This window comes from Chiloscyllium plagiosum, unplaced genomic scaffold, assembly GCF_037043375.1.
Source record: "Chiloscyllium plagiosum isolate Xiang-an unplaced genomic scaffold, Cpla_swu_hap1 HiC_scaffold_18, whole genome shotgun sequence".
NCBI classification, from domain to species: Eukaryota; Metazoa; Chordata; class Chondrichthyes; order Orectolobiformes; family Hemiscylliidae; genus Chiloscyllium; species Chiloscyllium plagiosum.
The window spans coordinates 48,228,017-48,249,171 of record NW_028270156.1 but is presented as its reverse complement, the minus strand read 5'-3'; the positions used below and the strand labels follow the sequence as shown (position 1 = coordinate 48,249,171).

Sequence of the window (21,155 nt, the reverse complement as noted above, 5' to 3'; positions counted from 1 at the left end):
CCTAAAGAACCCATAGCTAATTTTTAGATTATATACCTGTTCTTAGGTTCATGGGGCCTGGGGCTTGGGTTTGACTCCTGCGATGGTAGATGGTGGAATTTGGACTCAATAAAAATCTGGAATTAAGAAGCTAATGATCATAAAACTGTTGTTGATTGTCAAAACACCCACCTGGTTCATTAATGATTTTTTTTAAGGAAACTTCTGTCTTTACCTGGTCTGGCCTACATCCAGACGCACAGCAATGTAGTTGACTATTAACTGCTCTGTGGGACATTTGAGGTTGGTTATAAATGCTGGCTTAGCCAGCAACACCCACATTCTGTGAATAACTTTAAAGAAATGAATTCTGAATGTACCCTCCAAAGAAATTTGTTTATTTGTGTGGACCCAATTGAACCTTTATAATTTTTTGGTAGATAGACAACTAACTTTTGAAACCCAAAGTATATAAGTCAAGTTCAAATTCTATTTCATTCTGGTGAATCTGTGCCCTAACCAACCCAAACTCAATATATCTTTACTGAAACAAAATCCTAAAATAAAAACAGATATACTGGTGAAATGAGAAGGCTGGGTTTTTCAATCACCTGCCATTCCACTGCCCAATACGGAATGTTTTCAGTGCGGGATGAATGGGCACTTAATATATCATGAGTACATTTAAATTCATATCTGATAAATAGGAACATTTATTACATTACATTATTACATTGGGCGGCATGGTGGCACAGTGGTTAGCACTGCTGCCTCACAGCGCCAGAGACCTGGGTTCAATTCCTGCCTCAGGCAACTGTCTGTGTGGAGTTTGCACATTCTCCCCGTGTCTGTGTGGGTTTCCTCCGGGTGCTCCGGTTTCCTCCCACAGTCCAAAAATGTGCAGGTTAGGTGAATTGGCCATGCTAAATTGTCCATAGTGTTAGGTAAGGGGTAAATGTAGGGAAGTGGGTCTGGGTGCGTTGCTCTTCGGAGGGTTGGTGTGGACTTGTTGGGCCGAAGGGCCAGTTTCCACGCAGTAAGTAATCTAATCTATACATTTCTATAGTTATTTAACATAGGCAATATTTCAATGTGTTTTAAGTATTTGCACGTAGAGTGGTAATTAGATAGACAACATTCTAGACTCAGCCCCCATAATAGGGGATTTTTTGCAGCATTCTCAAAAGCAAACAGACAAGCAAAATTAATAGACATAGTGATGAATTCAACTGGTGTGGCCAGTTTTGTAGGCAGGACTGTTATTATGCTTTGATGCCTCATCCACCACCTTTAACTTTTGCTAACCTCCATTATCAGTGCACAATGGCAGCAATGTGTCCCATCTACAAGACAAACTGCAGAAAATCTGCAGATGCACTTTTGGTAGCACCACTCTGTAGGGATTGTAATGAGGTAAAATGAGGTCACCCCGGTGAACATCAAAGACATCCTAACACTCCAGGAGTTGACTCTGAGAGAATTGGATCAGTGTCAAAGACTTTCTGCATACAAATAAAGGCTCACTTGGTTACGGGATACAGATCGATGTACAGCTATGTCAGTGGCAACGAAAGTGGAATTAATGATGTAACCATCCAAAAGCTCCTACTAGATAATTCCAACTGAACTTCAAACAGGGGCTAACAACTGCCTTTATCAGTGGAAAATGCAGCAAGTGGAACATATGAGGTTGCAGGATATTCCACCAGTTTGCCTGAGCTTGGGAAATATCACTTGAGTGAAGGCAATTGCACAGCCTAAGGAGGACATATCCTGAGCAGGGGGACTCTAGGTCAGCCCACAGCAAATCTCCAAAACAAAACCAAGCCTCAGTCAAATGGTTAACCTTTTCTTCAGGATCCAGGCTGGCAAGCCATTGTAGTTGCTACTGGTATACAGCCTTGAGACAGCAAAAGAATCCCACTAGGCCTGAATGGACAGCAAAAGAATCCAGGAGAGTGCACACCCAACATCCAAATCAGAACCGATCAAAATAAATGTCTAGTTAAATGGTCATCTTGTTCTAATGGAGGTCACTGTCGATGCAGCCATTTCAGTAATCACAGAACCAGTCTTTAACAAAATTCATTCTGGACTCCAACCTTTAAGTTTCCACAAGACCTTGTTAGACTGAGAACCTACACCAGGGAACCTTTACAGGTTAAGGATACAACTTCAGTCCCAGTCTCAGATAAGCAGCTGGTTCAGTTACCACTGATTGTAGTAAAAGAATTGGACCCAAACCTGATGGGGAAAAATTAGTTCAGAACAATTCACCTAGTTTAGCTCAACATGTTTTGATTAGAAAATGGCTGCCTGTGGGAAGTCCTAATTAAATAACCAGCCATTTTTCAGGAAGATCTAGAAACAATCAAAGGAGTCAAGACCATCTTGCATGTTGACCAGGAAGCAATTCCACGATTCTGTGAGGACCACCCAGTGCCATTTGCCTTACAAGCAAAAGTACAGGCAGAAAATCAGGAGGCTGGAAAGTGAAGGAATTATCAAACCAATCCGGTTTGCAGAATAGGCAGCATGAGCATGCCATCAGGATTTGTACAAAATACAAGACTGCCATTTTGTGTATCGTCAGTGTGTGCAATTTTCCAGTGGATGATGGAGAACATTTTACAAGTTCTACCCATATTGCCATTTATCTAGATGACATGCTAATAACAAGGAACTTGAATAAAGAGCACTTAGAGAACTTGGACATAGTGCGTAGACATTCATCCCAGGCAGGCATACACCTCAGAAGTAAAATATGTGTCCCAGGCACATCAAGTGGCCTACTTGGACTACAGAGTGGACAAGCCTGGATTACACCCACTGGAAGATAAAGTGAGATTGATTAAAGGTGTCCTGGCTCTTACATCTGTACCAGAGCTTAGGTCTTTCCTTGGGCTGGTGAACTATCACTGTAAGTTCATACATAACCTGGCCTCCATTCTGACACGTTTGCATCAACTCCTACAAGTGGGTCAGCCATGAAATGGTCGTGTTGTCAAGCCATAGCTTTCAAGGAAGTGAAGAAGCAGCTATCATCCTCTAATATGTAGGCACACTATGATCCCAAGCAAGATCTGGTATTGGCATGCAATACCTCCCCATATGGCATCGGGGTGGTATTAACTCATAGGTGGCCCAATGGAGAGGAATGCCCAATAGCATCTGCATCCAGGAGTTTGGCTAATGCAGAGTGTAAATATATTCAGATGGACAGGGAAGTTTTGATGGTCATACTTGATGTCAAGAAGTTCCACCAAAGCCTTTACAAATGCAAATTGGTCATAATAAGGGACCACACCACTGCTAGGTCTACTTAAAGAGGTCAACGCATTGCCGCCTATAGCTACAGGCCGAATTCAGTAGTGGGTTCTAAGACTAAGTGTATATAATTACAAATTGGAATACTGTCTGGGAGGCCAAATAGCAACTGCAGATGTATTAAGCCGCCTCCTGCTGGCAGATACCCCAGCGGTGCTCCTGCCACTGGAAGAGTACGTAATTGTTTTAAATTTTCTGAACACACTTCCAGCCACAACTGACAATTTCAGATCTGATCCTCACTATACTGGAATAGCTGGTGGTGATGGGGAAACCAAAAGGCCATCACAACCAGAATGGAAACCTTTTCAGACCTGAGAGACCAGATCACTGTAGAGGACAACATATTATTATGCAAGAATGATTGTCCCAAGCAAAGGTCACTGCCAGATATTTGCTGATGTACACCAGGGCCATCCAGGGATTTTCAAAATATAGATGTTGGTGAGAAGTTATGTCTGTTGGCCAAGATTGGATGCAGGCATAGCCGCATTGGTGGGACAGTGCACAGAGTAACAACAAAGACAAAAACTACTGCCAATAGCTCTCCCTCATTCAAGGGAACAGCTGGGTAATCCCTGAACGCGATTGCATGTCGACTTTGCCAATCCTTTCATAGGCTCAATGTTCTTAGTCATTGTGGACGCCCACTCAAAGTGGCTGCATGTGTACAGATTTCATTCGTCAAACACAGGGATGATGATAGAAAAACTGTGTGCATGTTTTGAAATACACAGAGTCCAGGAAGTGTTGGTCACAGAAAATGGGCCATCATCTCCTAGCAGGGAATTTGAGCATTTCCTTAGGTGGAATAGCATTTGACCCATAAGCACAGCTCCATGCTATCCATCACCCAATGGTCTGGCGGAAAAACAGTCCAAACTTTGACAGCAGGCTTAAAGGAATAGCCGAAAGAACCGCGGATGCTGTAAGTCTGAAACAAAACAGAGGTTGCTAGGAAAGCTCAGCAGGTCTGCCAGCATCTATGAAGAGAAATCAGAGTTAACATTTTGGGTCCCTTCCTCAGAACTTTAAAGGAACAGCCTACAACTTCACCAGGTACCAAACTGTGCCAGTTCCTATTTGATCTTAGGGCCACCCTTCATGCAACCACAGGGATAGCTCCAGCAGAGTTGCTACAAATGGGGAGAGAGGGCTCAACAGCAAGTTAAACCTGATTTTCCCAGATCTTGAAAGGGGTTGGGGGCGTGGGGGTTGCTGGTGAAACAGTATCATGAATGCCAAAGTCTGCTAACAGAGAAAGACAATTTACTTTAGGGGACAACGTTTGGTGTAAGAGCCATGGGAATGGCCCTGCATGGGTCAGAGGCATGGTCAATGTGAGATCGGGTCCAGTGTTGTATGAGGTTCAGGTAGGCACGATGGTCCTGAACAAGCTCACGGACCATACAAAAGCTGCAAACTTGCAACTGGAATGCAAAGGTTGGCCGAAACTGTCGGTTCTCCCTCTCCACCAGGCGTTGAAGGCACACTCGGAATCTGAGATGTCGTCACCTCTCAATGCCTTTGATGCCTGAGGAAGAGAATGAATTTCTTCTGAGGCACTCCAGTTGCCAGAGGTGAGCTCTTGTGCAATACATGCTACCCATATTCGAGGCAGAGTCAGAGGAACCTGACCCGGCGCAAAAATGCCCCAGAGGGAGCAACATGAGAAAGAGCTGGCCTATGTCCTCAGTATCAGAAAGGGAGGGATTTAGTGATTGTAACGAGGTCAACCAGGTGGATCTCATAGAATATGAGTTCCCTGATTGGGGCTGAAATCAGGTCCAATCAAGGAGCCCTGGCTGACAGATAAAACAGGAGTGTCAGAGGGTCTACTTACTCTGAGAGCTGGCTCTGAGAGAACTGGATCAATGTCAAAGACATTGCATGTGTATTTAAAGGATGTTGAGGTACTGGCCTCTATACAGTTATTTCACTTTCAAAATGGGAACAGTCCCAAGCCTGACTTGGAACTGTTTTGCCTGTACCTTCAGTGTGTCAAAATTCTGGAACTCCCTCAATGTTAGCACTGTGAGTGTATCTACACCATGGCTACTGGAACAGTTCAAGAAAGCAGACCTACACCCATCATCTTTTCAATGTCCTTTAGGGATGAACAATAAATATTGCACTTGCCAGTAACATTAATGCTCCAGGATTGAATCTGAAATAACGTTTTATAAAATATAATACGTTTCCTTCTACTGCATGCTTTCCTGATCTTTCTATTTATACATTTTAGACACTACATCACTACTTTCAGGAGGTCTGTATAAAACTTCCACCAGAGTCTTCCATTTTTTACTGCTCTTAATTCTACTCAGTATTTCCACTTGATTACTTTGCCTGGAATCTCTTTCTGCAACTGTTGTCATGTACTTCATCAATGTTGCAAAATAAAGTATCGCAAGATAATTTAGGTTGAAATGATTCAATTGTATTCTTAAATGACATCCTTAATGTTATAATTTTTCATGTGAACCTATTTTTCAACATGGAGAAATATTTACATTTTAAGTAAAAAGAAAGTTTGAACAGATAGTATTGTCGCTGACAAGTGAGTTACTTTTGAAATTTGTTCTTCATTACAATACAGGAGAATGGTGCCATAATTCTGTTGGTGAGAAATGTTGTGTTTTTTCGTTGTAGATGAAAACTACGGTCAGCCCTCAGGATTCAAAGCTGATCTGGCGTGTGCTGCGGCAGGCATTTGGTCATCCCATTGTTCTCAGCAGTACATTTCGCATTCTGGCAGACTTGCTGGGTTTTGCAGGTCCACTCTGCATCTCCGGGATTGTGCATCACCTGAGTGATGAGAACAAGACCTTTCGTCCACAGGTACAGCAATTTAATTGCTGTTGTAAAACATAGATTGAGCATTGGGCTCACAGAAAATCTGTTTTATACAATTTGCATGGTGAATCCCAATTTCTCCAACGAATAGTATCCAGCAAGCAAATACAAGTTTGTTCCATGGCTGCTGATCTGAAAGATCAGTCATTCCTGATCTTATTAACAAATGGAATAGATTGTGTATTCCTCTAATTTGTTTAGAAAGAAGTCTATTACAAGTAACAGTAAAATGGCTCACATCTCTGCTAATCTTCCATAATGCAGTTAAACATGAATACTCTCTGCTGCACAATATTTCCATGGCTCATTCAACACACAACATAGAAGCATTCATTAATTCGGTAGTATCAATCAGTGTTCTGATAACTCCTAATGTGATTCCCAGCCAAATATTCACACAGTTCCTTCAAAACATTGCTAATTGTTGCATATCCACGTCTCCAATAACTTGTAGGCAAAACATTCTTTTCATCTTGCTATTGCTTATCATTTACCTATCTGATTCTTAGCTTTTTCAACTCTATATTCACGGTCCATAGATCCTGATACAGGTCTCTCAGCAGCCCTCTCACTCTGCCTTCTCAAACCTCAGGTGAGGTGAGACTAACTGCTGTTGACATCATGACTGCAGTTGGCTGAGGATGGAATAAGGAGTAGAACAATACATATTTGTGATGATGTCTTTGTGTATGAAAAAAGAGACCACCCACATGAAACAACAAATGATTGCAAGAAGCCCCTCACCAATAGGATTTGGCTGCGAAAACCATCTTAAAAGGGACTAATGATATCCTAGCCTTAACTCTTAATTGCCACACTGATCCATAACATAGTACATTATGTTAAAAATCACACAACACCAGGTTATTATCCAACAGGTTTAATTGAAAGCACTAGCTTTCGGAGCACTGCTCCCAACTACATGATGATGTCGGGGCCTCCATTTGCCGAGAGGTGCGAGGGAGGAGCAAAGGACTTCTGGAAAGGTTTTAAATGGGTAAGATCTAAACCCGAGACCCTACACCGTAGGGCCTCCCTCCCACCCACCTACTCTAACCTTACTAAGAGCCTGTAAACTAGGTAAGTTTTCAGTTTTCTCTTTTTTTTTCTACTCTTCCTTTTTTAGTTCTGTGCGGGCTTTCAGAATAGTGGGATATGGATGTTAGGGCAGTTGCATGTTCCTCCTGCAGACTGTAGCAGGGGCGACTTACTTCACATGTCTGTGCCGACTACGTCTGCGGGAAGTGCAGCTAACTCCAGCTCTTCGAAAACTGAGTTAGGGAACTGAAGCTGGAGCTGGATGAACTTCAGATCATCCGGGAGGCTGAGGGGGAAATTTAGAGAATGTACAGGGAAGTGGCCATTCCCCAGACACAGGACAGCTGGGTTACTGTCGGAGGAGGAAAGGGAACCGACGGTCAGAGCAGGGATCCTCTGTGGGCGTTCCCCTCAGCAATAAGTATACCGTTTCGGATACTGCTGGTGGGGACAGCCTACCAGGGGAAAGCCATAGTTGTCAGGTCTCTGGCACTGAGCCTGGCACTGTGGCTCAGAAAGGAAGGGTGGAAAATAGAGAAGCGCTAGTGGTAGGGGACTCGGTAGTTAGACGGATTGACAGGAGATTTTGTGGTCAGGACCAGGACTCCCGGAAGATATATTGCCTCCCCGGTGCCAGGGTCCGGGATGTCACCGATCCGGTTTACAAGATTCTGAAGGGAGAGGGCGAGCAGCCAGAAATCGTGGTACATATTGGCACCAATGATATAGCCAGGAAAGTGATTAAAGATCTGAAAAGTGACTACAGAGAGTTAGGTTGGAAGCTGAAGAGCAGGACGAGTAGAGTAGTGATCTCAGGTTGGCTACCGGTGCCATGAGATATGAGATGAAGAATAGTCAGCGAATGCAGCTTAACACGTGGCTGTGAGGCTGGTGCGGGAGGGAGGGCTTCAGATACCTAGACCACTGGGATACCTTCTGGGGAAGGTGGGACCTGTACATGAAGGACGGGTTGCACCTGAACCGGAGGGGCACAAATGTCCAGGGTGGGAGATTTGCTCGTGTGATTCAGGAGGGTTTAAACTAGTTTGGCGGGGGGGGGGGTGGGAATCAAAGCCACATGTCTGAGAGGGTGTCCGTTGCAGATGGGGCAATGACAGGGTGTATTGAATCTGTCAGGAAGGTTTCTCACGTAATGAAACAAAGGGATTGGTTAAAGTGTGTCTGTTTTAATGCAAGGAGTGTCCGAAATAAAAGTGATGAACTTAGAACGTGGATCAATACTTGGGGCAATGATGTTGTGGCCATAACAGAGATATGGGTTCCAAAGGGACAGGAATGGTTGCTTGATGTTCCAGGGTTTAGAATGTTTAAAAAGAACAGGGAGGGTGGAAAATGAGGAGGGGTGTAGCATTGCTAATCAGAGAGTGCATCACAGCTATAGAAACAAAGGTTGTTGAGGAAGGTTTGTCTACTGAGTCAGTATGGGTGGAAGTTAGAAACAGCAAGGGAACAGCCACCGCATCGGGGGTTTTCTACAGACCACCTAATAGCAGTAGAGAGATTGAAGGTCTCATAGGCGGGTAGATTCTGGAAAAGTGCAGATGTAGCAGGGTTGTTGTTATGGATGATTTCAACTTTCCCAATATCGACTGGAACCTTCTAAGTGCAGATGGTTTGGATGGAGCCGTTTTTGTCAGGTGTGTTCAGGAGGGGTTCCTTATTCAGTAGGTAGACAGACCAATGAGGGGAGAGGCCATTTTGGACTTGGTGCTCGGCACCGAGCCAGAACAGGTGTCAGATCTCACGGTGGGAGAGCACTTTAGTAACAGTGATCGCAACTGCCTCACATTTAGCATAGCCTTGGAGTGGGACAGAAGCAGTTACTGAGGGAAGATATTTAATTGGGGAAAAAGAAATTATGAAGGTATCTGACAGGAGTTGGGAAGTACAGACTGGGAGCAATTGTTCCACAGAAAGGGCACAGCAGACATGTGGAGACTATTTAAGAAGCAGTTGTTGCGAGTGATGCATGAATTTGTTCCTCTGAGACAGGTAAGAAAGGGTAAGATTAAGGAACCTTGGATGACAAGAACATAGGAACTTCTCGTCAAAAAGAAGAAGGCAGCTTACGTAAGGTGGAAGACGCAAGGATCTAACACAGCTTTAGAGGATTACAGGCTTGATAGAAAGGAGCTCAGAAATTGACTGCGGAGAGCCAGGAGGGGGCACAAAAAAGGCTTGGCAAGAAGGATTAGGGAGAACCCAAAGGTATTTTACTCATACGTGAGGAATAAGAGAATGATCAGGGAGAAGGTAGGGCCAATCAAAAATAAAGGAGAGAATTTGTGCATGGAGTCTGAGCAGATAGGGGAAGCCCTAAATGAGTTTTTTGCTTCAGTTTTCACCAAGGAAAGGGAACTTGTTGTAAATGAAAACTTATCAGAGCTGGTATACAGTCTTGACCAGATCAAGATTAATGAAGTTGATGTGCTAGAAATTCTGGAAAACATTAAGATTAATAAGTCCCCAGGGCCAGACCAGATTTATCCAAGGCTGCTCTGGGAAGTGAGAAAGGAAGTTGCTAAGCCGCTGGTGAGGATATTTACCTATCGCTCTCCTCAGGAGTCATACCAGAGGATTTGAAGGAGGTGAATGTTGTTCCTCTTTTCAAGAAGGGTAATAGGGAAATCCCTGGCAATTACAGACCAGTCAGTCTTAGGTCTGTGGTCAGCAAAGTTTTGGAAAGAATTCTGAGGGATAGGATTTATGACTATTTCGCAAAGCATGGTGTGATTTAAGACAGTCAACATGGCTTTGTGAGGGGCAGGTCATGCCTCACAAATCTTATTGAGTTCTTTGAGGAAGTGTCAAGACAGGTTGATGACGGTCGAGCAGTGAATGTGGTGTATCTGGACTTCAGCAAGGCATTTGATAGGGTTCCCCATGGTAGGCTCATTCATAAAGTCAGGAAGTATGGGATACAGGGAGATTTGGCTATCTGGATTCAGAATTGGCTGGCTGACAGTAGGCAGATAGTGGTTGTAGATGGAAAGTATTCTGCCTGGAGGACAGTGTTGAGTGGAGTCCCACAGGGCTCTGTTCGTGGGCCTCTGCTCTTTGTAGATTATAAATGACTTGGATGAGGAGGTTAAGGGGTGCGTTAGTAAATTTGCAGATGACACAAAGGTTGGAGCTGTCGTTGATAGTATAGAGGGCTACTGCAGGCTGCAGCATGACATAGACAGGATACAGAACTGGGCTGAGAAATGGCAGATGGAGTTCAACCTGGATAAATGCGAAGTGATGCATTTTGGAAGGTTGAACTCGAATGCTGAATATAGGATTAAAGACAGGAGGAACAGAAGGATCTGGGCGTGCAAGTACATATATCCCTCAAAGTTGCCACCCGTGTGAATAGGGTTGTTAAAAGAGCATATGGTGTTTTGGCTTTCATTAACAGGGGGATCGAGTTTAAGAGCCGCGAGGTTTTGCTGCAGCCCTACAAGTCCCTGGTGAGACCATACTTAGAATATTGTGTCCAGTTCTGGTTGCGCTACTATAGGAAAGATGCAGAGGCTTTGGAGAGGGTGCAAAGAAGGTTTACCAGGATGCTGCCTGGACTGGAGGGCTTGCCTTATGAAGAAAGGTTGAATAAGCTCAGACATTTCTCTCTGGAGAGGAGGAAGAGAGGAGACCTGATCGAGGTGTACAAAATAATGAGTGGAATAGATAGAGTCAATAACCAGAGACTTTTCCCCAGGGTAGGATTGACTGGTACAAGGAGTCATAGTTTGAAGATATTAGGAGGAAGGTATAAAGGAGACATCAGAGGTAGGTTCTTTACGCAGAGAGTTGTGAATGCATGGAATGCGTTGCCAGCTGTGGTAGTGGTAGCAGAGTCACTGGGGACATTTAAGCGACTGCTAGACATGCACATGGATAGCAGTGAGTTAAGGGGTGTGTAGGTTAAGTTACTATGTTTTACATAAGGATTAAACCTCAGCACAACATCGTGGGCCAAAGAGCCTGGTCAGTGCTGTACTTTTCTATGTTCTATGGAGCACCTAGAGGAAACCCACGCCGACACGGAGAGAATATACAAACTCCACACAGACAGTCACATAGATACCACAGCAGAGCATCAGAAAAAGAAAAGGAACATACATTGGTATCAGCAAGGGATGGAAAACTCTGTCTCTTCCTGTTTCCTTCTCAGCATTCTAAGCATTTCAAATGTCACTACTGCTTAGGAGATAAGACATCAACTAAACAGCTATGGTCTCAGGTTCACTTATAACAATATAAGGACCCACAGAGCTTTTTAAACTGCACATTTATTATTCCTATACAGCTAAACACTCTCACCTTTTTTAAAAGTTATACCTGTATTTGTGTATGTATTTGATGTTGCATTTTGTTGTATTTTAATAGGGTTTGTAAATAATAAGAATTATTTTTCTTTTACTCAATAAAACATTGCATTTTCACTTTAATTTTGATTGGTATTGCATTTTATTTTAAGTATGATATTGCTGCAGACCGAAAAGAACTATCATCGTTGTTGCTGCAGAGTGAGGAGAGGGTAAAAAAGGGAAGCTAGTTCACTTTTCCTCACCTGTTGTAAGAATTCGTATTTCCATTTTGCTGATGATTTTACTAAATTAAACTAATTCATGAATGTTGTAAAGAAATTATATTTTGCAAGTTACATGCTGTCGGCATTGAGGCTGACTGTTTACAGATTCTATTTGTTGTTTATAGGTAAAATTGCTGGGCGTTTACTTCATTTCCTCACAGGAGTTTTTGGCCAATGCTTATGTTATCGCAGTCCTTTTGTTTCTTGCCCTTCTCTTGCAAAGGACATTTCTTCAGGCATCTTACTATGTTGCTATAGAAACTGGAATTAATCTACGTGGAGCAATTCAGGTATTGTTTTAAGTGCTTTCTATCACAAAGATCCATTCTGCATTAAGCTAATTCTTCTTTTAAAACGGATGAGAATTTTCCTTCCCAACAAGTGTTCTGAGAAATAAAAATGCAATTGTACATTGAAATGAGATTTCTGATATATTTACTTTGATGGAATAATGTTTGGTTCTCTCTATAAATTGTATTGAGTGATCAGTGTGGTGAGTTACCACATTGTGCATTCTCCACAAGGGTCTTAAGTTAAGTCTAACTGTGACCAATGAGGTGACCGTCTTTCAGCCTCTGTGAATATAAAATAAATGTTGGCAAACCTAAATTTAATATGTGCAGCATGCAGCAGCAAAATATATAAAAGCATCTCTCCCATTATCAAAATAATAATATATTCAATGTGCTTGCTACTGGTATGTGTTTGGAATTTATATCACAAATTTGCACAGTCCTGAAATTGACTTGCTTTTCCCTTCTCATTTATAAACATAATGAGAGAGAGAACTCCCTTCACGTAACACTGCTTGAGGCAGAATTATACAGATCTTCATCAATTCCCTGAGGATTTGGCATCACTGCAGGGCACATACACCTGGATCTCCTCACTAATATCAATGAAGAATCCTGCATGGGCTAATCATGTAGAGCTGCCTGTCCCCAGGGAATTGATGAGTCTGTGTGGCACCTCTAGAGGCAGTGGTACATGATTTAACTGCTTCACCAAACTTCTAAACTGGAGATGCACAATTTTGTCACATTTGCTCTCAGCACAGTCCAAAGTCCACAAGATGTTTCACATCTAAATTGTCAGTCTGAATGGGAAAAGGCTTTAAAAGTGATTTATGGCAACCAAAAAACAATTATATTTTTACAGAAAAGATATGAAAGAGATTGTCTCACTTGAATTGCAAGCCCTCGATCCTTTGTCAATCCCATTGTCATTGAAGGTGTGAAAATCAAGCACCCTGCTGAACTAGATATGCCTAGCATTCAATTCTTAATAAACATCCTAAAGATATACAAATATGAAATTCAGAAATAAATTACAATTCTTATGTCAGTTTAGGAAACTATGTCAGATAGTTTCTCTTAAAAAAAACACCACTTAGAAAAGTAACAATTGAAAATTTAGAAATCTTTCCTGCAGTTTTGCTGAGGGCAGCAAGTGAACAGCAAATAAAAATGCTGTCCAAATGATTTTATGCCAGACTACGAGTAATGTCTTGAATTTGTGTTCCATACCTCTACTACTTTCATGATATGACAACCTCAAAGAGCTAAAGGGAGAATCTTTAAATTGTTCACTGTCTGCTTCTCATCTGTGAAATATATGATCAGCAGTTGAAAATATGCCAGGGCCAGGAATCTTGTGTACTCATTTGTCCAGTTAAATCAATCATCAGGAAGGTTATTAAATTGATATCTGCTTTTTCCTGTGTACAAAGCCTGCTACCTGCACACTGAGATATCAGTCTGTCGTAGTTGGGGCTGTGGGGCTTGCAAAGGCATTGTCACTGAAGCTGCTTGCTTATTATCTTTAAATAAGGTACATCAGCCTCATGTATTCTGCAAAACTCCTTAATTTACATCAACACATGGTCCATTCTCAAACACAGCTCTCTAGTGTGATTTGTGAAAGTTCTCTCTTCACATATCATGATCTGAAATTCAGACGGAAAACTGCATAAACATTCACGTAAGAGCTCGATGCTTGTTGCAGGACTGTGTGACTTTTACAGAGAAATGAGTGAAGTATGTGTAGTATATTTCAGACTTGGTTTCCCTCGACATTGTCCTTAAGGCACTGCTGGAGACATCAACAAAAAGTGTTACCAGCTTATAGAAGTATTTATATGGGGGCCAAACAAAAATCTTGTGGCCTGCCAATGGTTTGTAATTAAACCAACCTCAGCACTTTAAATGGTCATTTGCACTTTGGCAGTAATATGTGCCTGAAGATAAAATTGATGTTGTTTATGGAACAAAGTTTGTTACGAAGTTTCTGAACTATGTGACTGTGTCAAGCAGAACATATTTATTAGTAAGCAGAGAAGCTAAACGTCCCTGATTAAAATTTTATGAGAAGCAAATGATTCTGGAAGGGTGACATGTTGGAGTATCAATGTTCAGTACCACCAACTGGTGGGACATAACTTTGCACCTGTAATTCGCTCACACTGCTGAGTGTCAGGGTTAACAGGGAGAGAAATGGGAAGCAAGATTAACCACTCAAAGCTTTTTCTCAATGAGAAGAAAGGAAGAAAAATACATAGCTGTTGTCATGTATCTTAAGATTCAGTCAGAGAGCTTTTGCTTCAGTTTATATAAATTATGAATGATTCCAACTGTATGTATTATGTAGCCATTCTGATGCCTTCTCCACTTTAAAAGAAGGGCTGCAACTGCTATTAGTATTTGGAACCACATGGTAAGAAGGCAAATACCTGTACCAGTGCTTTCACCATTGGACCCAAGTAGAAATGAGTAGCAGTGGCAATGAAAGAGGACAAGATAAAAATGAATGGCAATAAAAGGGAAATTGCTAACAGAAGACAGGAGATGGAGAAAAGGATGGCAATGATGGGAATGAATGGCTGAAAATGGAGTCAATTTCTGAATTGTCCTGCTTCTCCATAAACTTTGCTATAGCAGTTCCTCACCAAAGGTCTCACAGTAGAATTGTTGGAACATAGGAACATGGGTCTTACTCCTCCACTAAACTCACCAGTAAAGACAACAGTTTTCTCTATAAGTGAAATCTTAATGCCATGTTATACCTTAATTATTGCCAAACTACTACTTTAGCACTCCAATGAAAATTTACTTTGATAGCTATGGGATCACATTTCTTTGAATTTAATTATTCTTGGATATTTAGTAATTATTTTAAAAGTGAATAATATTTTTTCTCTCTCATACATGACAGACTGTTGTTTTTATTTTCCTCTTTTTATTTCACCTTCTCTACATGATTTTACAATAATTTCACTATTCTGCCTTACACCTCCTGACTCAGGTTCTGCAAACTGAGTAAAGACCCTTCAGTCTGATTCATTGATTTGACTGCTATTGTTTGCAATGTTCATAAAAGGTACCAAATCCCCTATGAGGGCCACTGTGCTAGAATAGATTTCAAATTGCCTCAGTTCTAATGCAAAAGCCCATAATAGTCCCATAAAATTCTGGCCACAGTATCTCTCTACTTATTATGGTTATAGCTTCTTTCGAGTCTTTAAGTAAAAAGGATATATTGTATGTACTTGTCAAACATATATGCAGCTGAACATTTCAAACACAAAGCCCATTTTCATGGTTGGTTAAAAAAAATAGGCAAATGTTAGCAGGTCATTTAGTTGGAGTCTTTTAATGCTGTTTTAAGATTTCAGTATGTTTTGTTAGTGGTAAGACAGGGGTTTGAGCTGGTCCCATGATTGCCATAGACAGAGGGAACTTGAAACAATGTCAATAACCTTCTGAATCCCCCTCATGCTTTTGGTTCAAGCAAATTTGAGCAACACTAAGAAACAGAGCGCTATGGGCTGTCTTTGTGCCCTTTCCTAAGGGAATGCAGGGATCACTTTCAAGTCAAGGATTCTGAGTTAAATATAGTTCCAAACCCCACCCCTACTAAGTTAACATGGGATTACTCATCTAATTTTATCATAAGAATGTTCTGGCTTTCTTTTCACCTTCCGAGGGAGATGACTGCTCCGTGTGAAACTCTCTTAGTGAAATGGCTGAAAATAAAGACTCAGCAAACAACTAGAGGTTGAAACCTGTTTCAGCTACACAGTTCCAAATGAAATACTAATGCGCTGACTTCGTATGACCTAGTTTCCTCAGTTTCCAATCAAGTCAATAAAGACTGATTCTTGACTCACTACTAATTACTAAGTTTGTTTGAAAAATAAAGCTGTTTTTGAGTTACAGAAACGTTATGAGTCACAAATTACATGTAAATTAAGCAGAAATAGAGATTTTCTGAGATAATCAAGGCAGCAATTAAAAGTCATTTAATCTGGGGTGAGTTTAGACATGAGGCCATCAAGAAGATTAGTTTTGCTTGGATGAAGGACATAATGACCAGAGGAGAGGAGTACAAATTTGTTGTTTTCTGTTGCTTCCATTTTGCCTTAAATTTGAAGTGAGGAACAGGAAACCTGGGCGTACAGACTGCCATTATGCCTTGTTGGTTTTAAACTCCAACTAGATTGAGACTTTGGGTGCTAGGCCTACCTCTGAGCCAGATATTCTTGGTTCAGTTCCCATTCATTGGCTTGCTGGTGTTCATGATGTGACCAACCAGGTTGATTACCAACCTGCAAAACCTTCCAATACACATGTGGCAAGTACTAAGTGTAGGAGAGTTTCCGGGTCAAGTAGATCGGTGGTGACTACAATGCAATCTCCAGCCCAGTTTAAAAGATGGGCTTTCTTCAGTGGCTGAATACTTATTGTTTTCCACAGGTTTCCCACCTTTGGCCAGTATATTGACCAGGAAGATCTTTGGGGAGGGTGGGGAATAGTGGCTGGGGATTCCACTCATGAGATGGAAGGAGTGGAAAGGCCAAAATGGTTGTTAAGGGTATCAATTGTGGATGACGGTGTGGCTCAATTATAGTGTGGGTGGCAAAATGATAGGGAAGCATTCGTTGATCAGGGGAGCAGTCAGACGATGGGTGCGAGGAGCAGATGGTTGTGAAGATATTGTAAACATGGAATGGGGAGAAGCAGCAGATCAAAGGTTGGTTTCCTGGAAACCTTGTTGAACCATTCCTGATCCTCTGGATCCATTAGCAATGCTGTAATTATATTTACATCATGGTTTCAGCTTTCCTGGCTGTTTATCTCTAATTTAGATGAAAACTTGTTGGTGTCCATAGTCCTACATTGATAGTAGAAAAAGTAAGGAGCATTACAAGAAACTGATGACCATTCACTGGTGAGAGAAGCTACCACTTCTTCCTTCAGTGTGAGAAACAGTCAGACTGATTTTAACTTCGTTCACCAGATGAAAACAATAAAGTATCAACATCGGTGCTCTACCCTTAATGCCCTGTTCCAACAGTGTCTACGCATTTACATTGGGTAGTGAGCAACCTAAGCAGTGGTTTTTGAAAGGCCATTAAAAGCCATTTGTAAAATAACCAGCAAATAACGATTTCCTTTTTAAGCTGGACCAGTATTAGCAGGTGTGAACTACTGCTGATATTCCAAGAATAATTCCCCAGCACATGGTTGGACTGTTAGTTGGTAAATATCCAGTCCTTCCAGAACCACTGAGATACCTGTAATTCATAGCAGAATGGAAATGAGTTGATGAGCCTGAGCAGTTATTGACCATTATGCTCCATCAGAGAGACCAAAATTTCTAATAAGGCAAGAACAACTGATTTATTTTTGTTATATGAAATAAAATGTATTTGAGTTCATACAATTCCATTTTATTTATGACTTGCTATCACTTCAGGTGCTGCACTAATATAATCACAACTACTTAGTTTTACACTATTCAAAATCTTGTTGAAATTACATTAAAACTTATTGGTGGAGAATTTTCCTGACAGTTTCTCACATCTGCTGAAATCAGTTTTCTTTTTGTATTTTACAGGCGAAGATTTACAACAAGATTCTTCGTTTGTCAACCTCAAACATGTCCATGGGGGAGATGACCGTTGGGCAGATCTGCAATCTGATTGCCATTGATACAAACCAGCTAATGTGGTTTTTCTTTCTCTCTCCAAATCTTTGGGCCATGCCTGTGCAGGTAAAAGCATTATAAATATATTTGTTAAATCTCTCTAGTCACAGCCATTCCAACATTAATGATGGTTGTGCAGATATATAGCATCGGTTAAGTATTGGAAATATAGGATACTTATCCCCTGAAATTGAATACAACTTGTATAAATTAGGCTTTGCTACCATATCTACTATGTCACGGCTTTTTCAGAGTCTTCTCAAGTGAGAGCTGGACATCAGGCCAAACTGAATATGTCAGGCTCCAGTCCTCCTTTGAAATTCCTGGGTGATCTTTTAAGGGCTGAACTGTTTTCCCTTGAAGCACTGAAACCAAACTTGGGGACTCAGAACAGTAACAGGTTATGTCAGAGTTCTCACACCTCAATCCTCACAGTGCATGGAGGTGAGGTCAACAGATGATGTGTCTGAAGACAGCTGTCGCTGCTACTAAATGGCAGAAGAATAACCCTGGAGATCCAGACTCAGACTGCTGATTTTTTTAGAACGTGGTTGCCCTTACAAAGCAGGGTTGCTGGAAACATGTTCAGAATGAGAAGACTTAGCATCTCTCCATCAGATCAAATACACATTTCCATATTGAAAATAGTTTGATCTCTTGAAATGACATACTTTAAATAACATTCTTACTTCTGAGGTCGAGGATTATGAGATAAAGCCCTTTTCATGCCTTCGGTGATAACAGAACATCAGAACTAGTGCTTCATTGTTAAGAATCGTATTTAACATGAGATGTTAAACCAAAGCCTTTTTTGGAAAAAGGTAAACAATCCATGATTCAACAAGAGTCAAATTGCATGGTGGGGTACTGGCTAATACTTTTCTCAACTAATTCCATCAAACATGTGAATTAACTAGCCATGCACCTTATTTGTGTGAAAGCTTTTGTGATATCTGCCTTCACGATGACAATAGCTGGACTTCATAGTGTTAGAATTATTTACCTTGGGACAACATCACACTCCTAACAATGTAATATGAACACCACAAAAAGGTTTGTCTTTTCATTAATTTTATCATTTATTTAATTTTTATCATCCAAAAGCTGAGTTTTGGTTAAAGAATGGCTTTAGCAGCACATTATTTCTGCTTCTTGTGGTAAGTACAAACATATTGGGGGCAATTCTAAACCTTGTGAAACATAGGAAGATTTGTGTAGGCATGTGGCAGTTTCTAGAGATTCAGCTGGGTAGTGTGGGTTTCTGCCCACCTTGTGGAACTTAATTTTAGTACTAATCTTTTGCACTGGACAGATTCACTGTCTGGAAGTCAGACTGATTGATTGCAAAGTTTGGTCTCTAGTCAGAAAATGCAGACTGCAAGAATTAGTCAGACTACTCCAGGATCTTGTGTTTGGGGAGCGAGGATTCCAATCCTTGACTGTGGGTGAAATCTATAACTGTGGAGTCGGGCGTGTCAAGGAGGAAGCACCCTTTTCCTCTTGGCCCCAAGAGGTGCTATATTGATACTTACTTTTCTCCCTATAGTTATCTTCACTTCCTTCCAGTTGTGAGAGCTTTCCAAAGTCTGGGAACAATCTTTTAATTGCTAACTTACCTCCAGGAAGAAGAATGATTGTCTGCCCATTGTCCAACCTCCATTAAACCCAGAACAGGAATGAGATGCAATTTGGGGCCAGATTCCAACATTTTAAAGTATTGATATCTGACTCGCTGTGCCACTCATTTCGGGGTATTAAAACTCTCTGAGACTGGAAGAGGTGGGAAATGTGTCAAGAACAATTGAGGCAGGATTGAATACTTGGGAAAATTTCCAACTTCTATTTCTATGATACCTACACATATGCAAGTAAAATGTATGAAGAGCACTTTTACTGTTTGTCTTTTTCTAATTTTTCTCCTGTATGCATTTCCTCTTTACAATGATTTAACTCTATGGTTTTCCAGATGTTCACAGTTCTTTGTTTTAATTCTGAATGTTTTGTGACTGTGTGTTGCTCCAATGTATTCACCTGTACTGAATATTTTATTGAGCTTTGGTCCTGTGAATAACCATGTCTCTGTTGGACGTGTAAGAGAGAATTATGCATCAGTGTGATTGGGACAAAGTGAGCACAGATTCTTTCCTGATCCAAGTGGAAAAGAAAATCTGAAGTAGAGTACTTTTTGTTCAAAGTTTCTTTAACAACTTTCATGTAGCTCTTGGCATCATAAAATCAATTCCACAGATTTTTGCCAAATTTTATGTGTAGCCTGCTGTTCTCATTTAAGGGTGTGCAAGGTGCTGGTGTTGGACTGGGGTGGACAAAATTAAAAATCACACAACACCAGGTTATAGTGCAATAGGTTTATTTGAAAGTACAAGTTTTCGGAGTACTGTTCCTTTGTCAGGTAGCTGGTGGGGCAGGATCATAGGACACAGGGTTTATTATAAAAGATCAAAGTGCCATATAACTAATGCCTTGTATTGAACAAACCTAGCTTGTTGTCAAGTCTTTAATCACTTAGAATGGGTTGTAGGTTTCGATTCATTATTATGTAAATCCCAGAATTTATTTCAAGTCACAGTCCCAATTAACTTAAGGTGTTAATAAAAAAAGGTGACATCTCAACTCATACAATGCATTAAAGGTGCAGGGTTAGAGTCTGTCTGTACTCCAACTTTGAGTCAGACCAGTTCTGTTTCCATAGTAGGAAAAATGTCACATGGATTGACTGCTTACAGATTGAACAAAATAGAATGTATCTGAAAATACAAATCTGCAAATACAAATTCATCCCATAGACATGTGCATCTGTGTGAGAGAGAGAGAGACAGTGAGTGAGAGAGAGAGAGAGAGAGACAGAGAGAGTGTGTGTGCACGCGCGCGTGTGTGTGCACGCATGCCTCTCTCCCTCACACACATGCATACACATATATGCTTTGGGGGTGAATTTGCAGATTTGTATTTACGGATACATCCTATTTTGTTCAAAAAGCACAGAACCTGTAGGCAGTCTGTCCATGTGACATTTTATAATTCCCAGTTTGGAAATAGAACTAGTCTGACTTAAAGATGGAATACAGACAGAATCTAACCCCACACCTTTAATCCATTGTCTGAGCTGAGATAGAGTCATAGAGTCATAGAGATGTACAGCACGGAAACAGACCTTTTGGTCCAACTCGTCCATGCCGACCAGATATCCCAACCCAATCTAGTCGCATCTGCCAGCATCTGGCCCATATCCCTCCAAACCCTTCCTATTCATATACCCATCCAAATTCCTTTTAAGTGTTGCAATTCTACCAGCCTCCACCACTTCCGCTGGCAGCACATTCCATACACGTACCACCCTCTGTGTGAAACAGTT

At 41.2% G+C, this 21,155-nt stretch overlaps 1 protein-coding gene across 9 annotated transcripts in view; it reads left to right on the top strand.

The window, feature by feature from the left end:
• The window catches only part of abcc8 (ATP binding cassette subfamily C member 8), a 230,583-nt gene that overhangs the window by 70,718 nt on the left and 138,710 nt on the right, over window positions 1–21,155 (top strand). For all 9 annotated transcript variants that reach the window (XM_043705956.2, XM_043705955.2, XM_043705950.2 and 6 more), the window contains 3 exons: window positions 5,959–6,147; window positions 11,923–12,087; window positions 17,693–17,848. In XM_043705956.2, coding sequence (XP_043561891.2) covers window positions 5,959–6,147; window positions 11,923–12,087; window positions 17,693–17,848 — 510 coding nt within the window. The remainder of the gene's footprint in view (window positions 1–5,958; window positions 6,148–11,922; window positions 12,088–17,692; window positions 17,849–21,155) is intronic.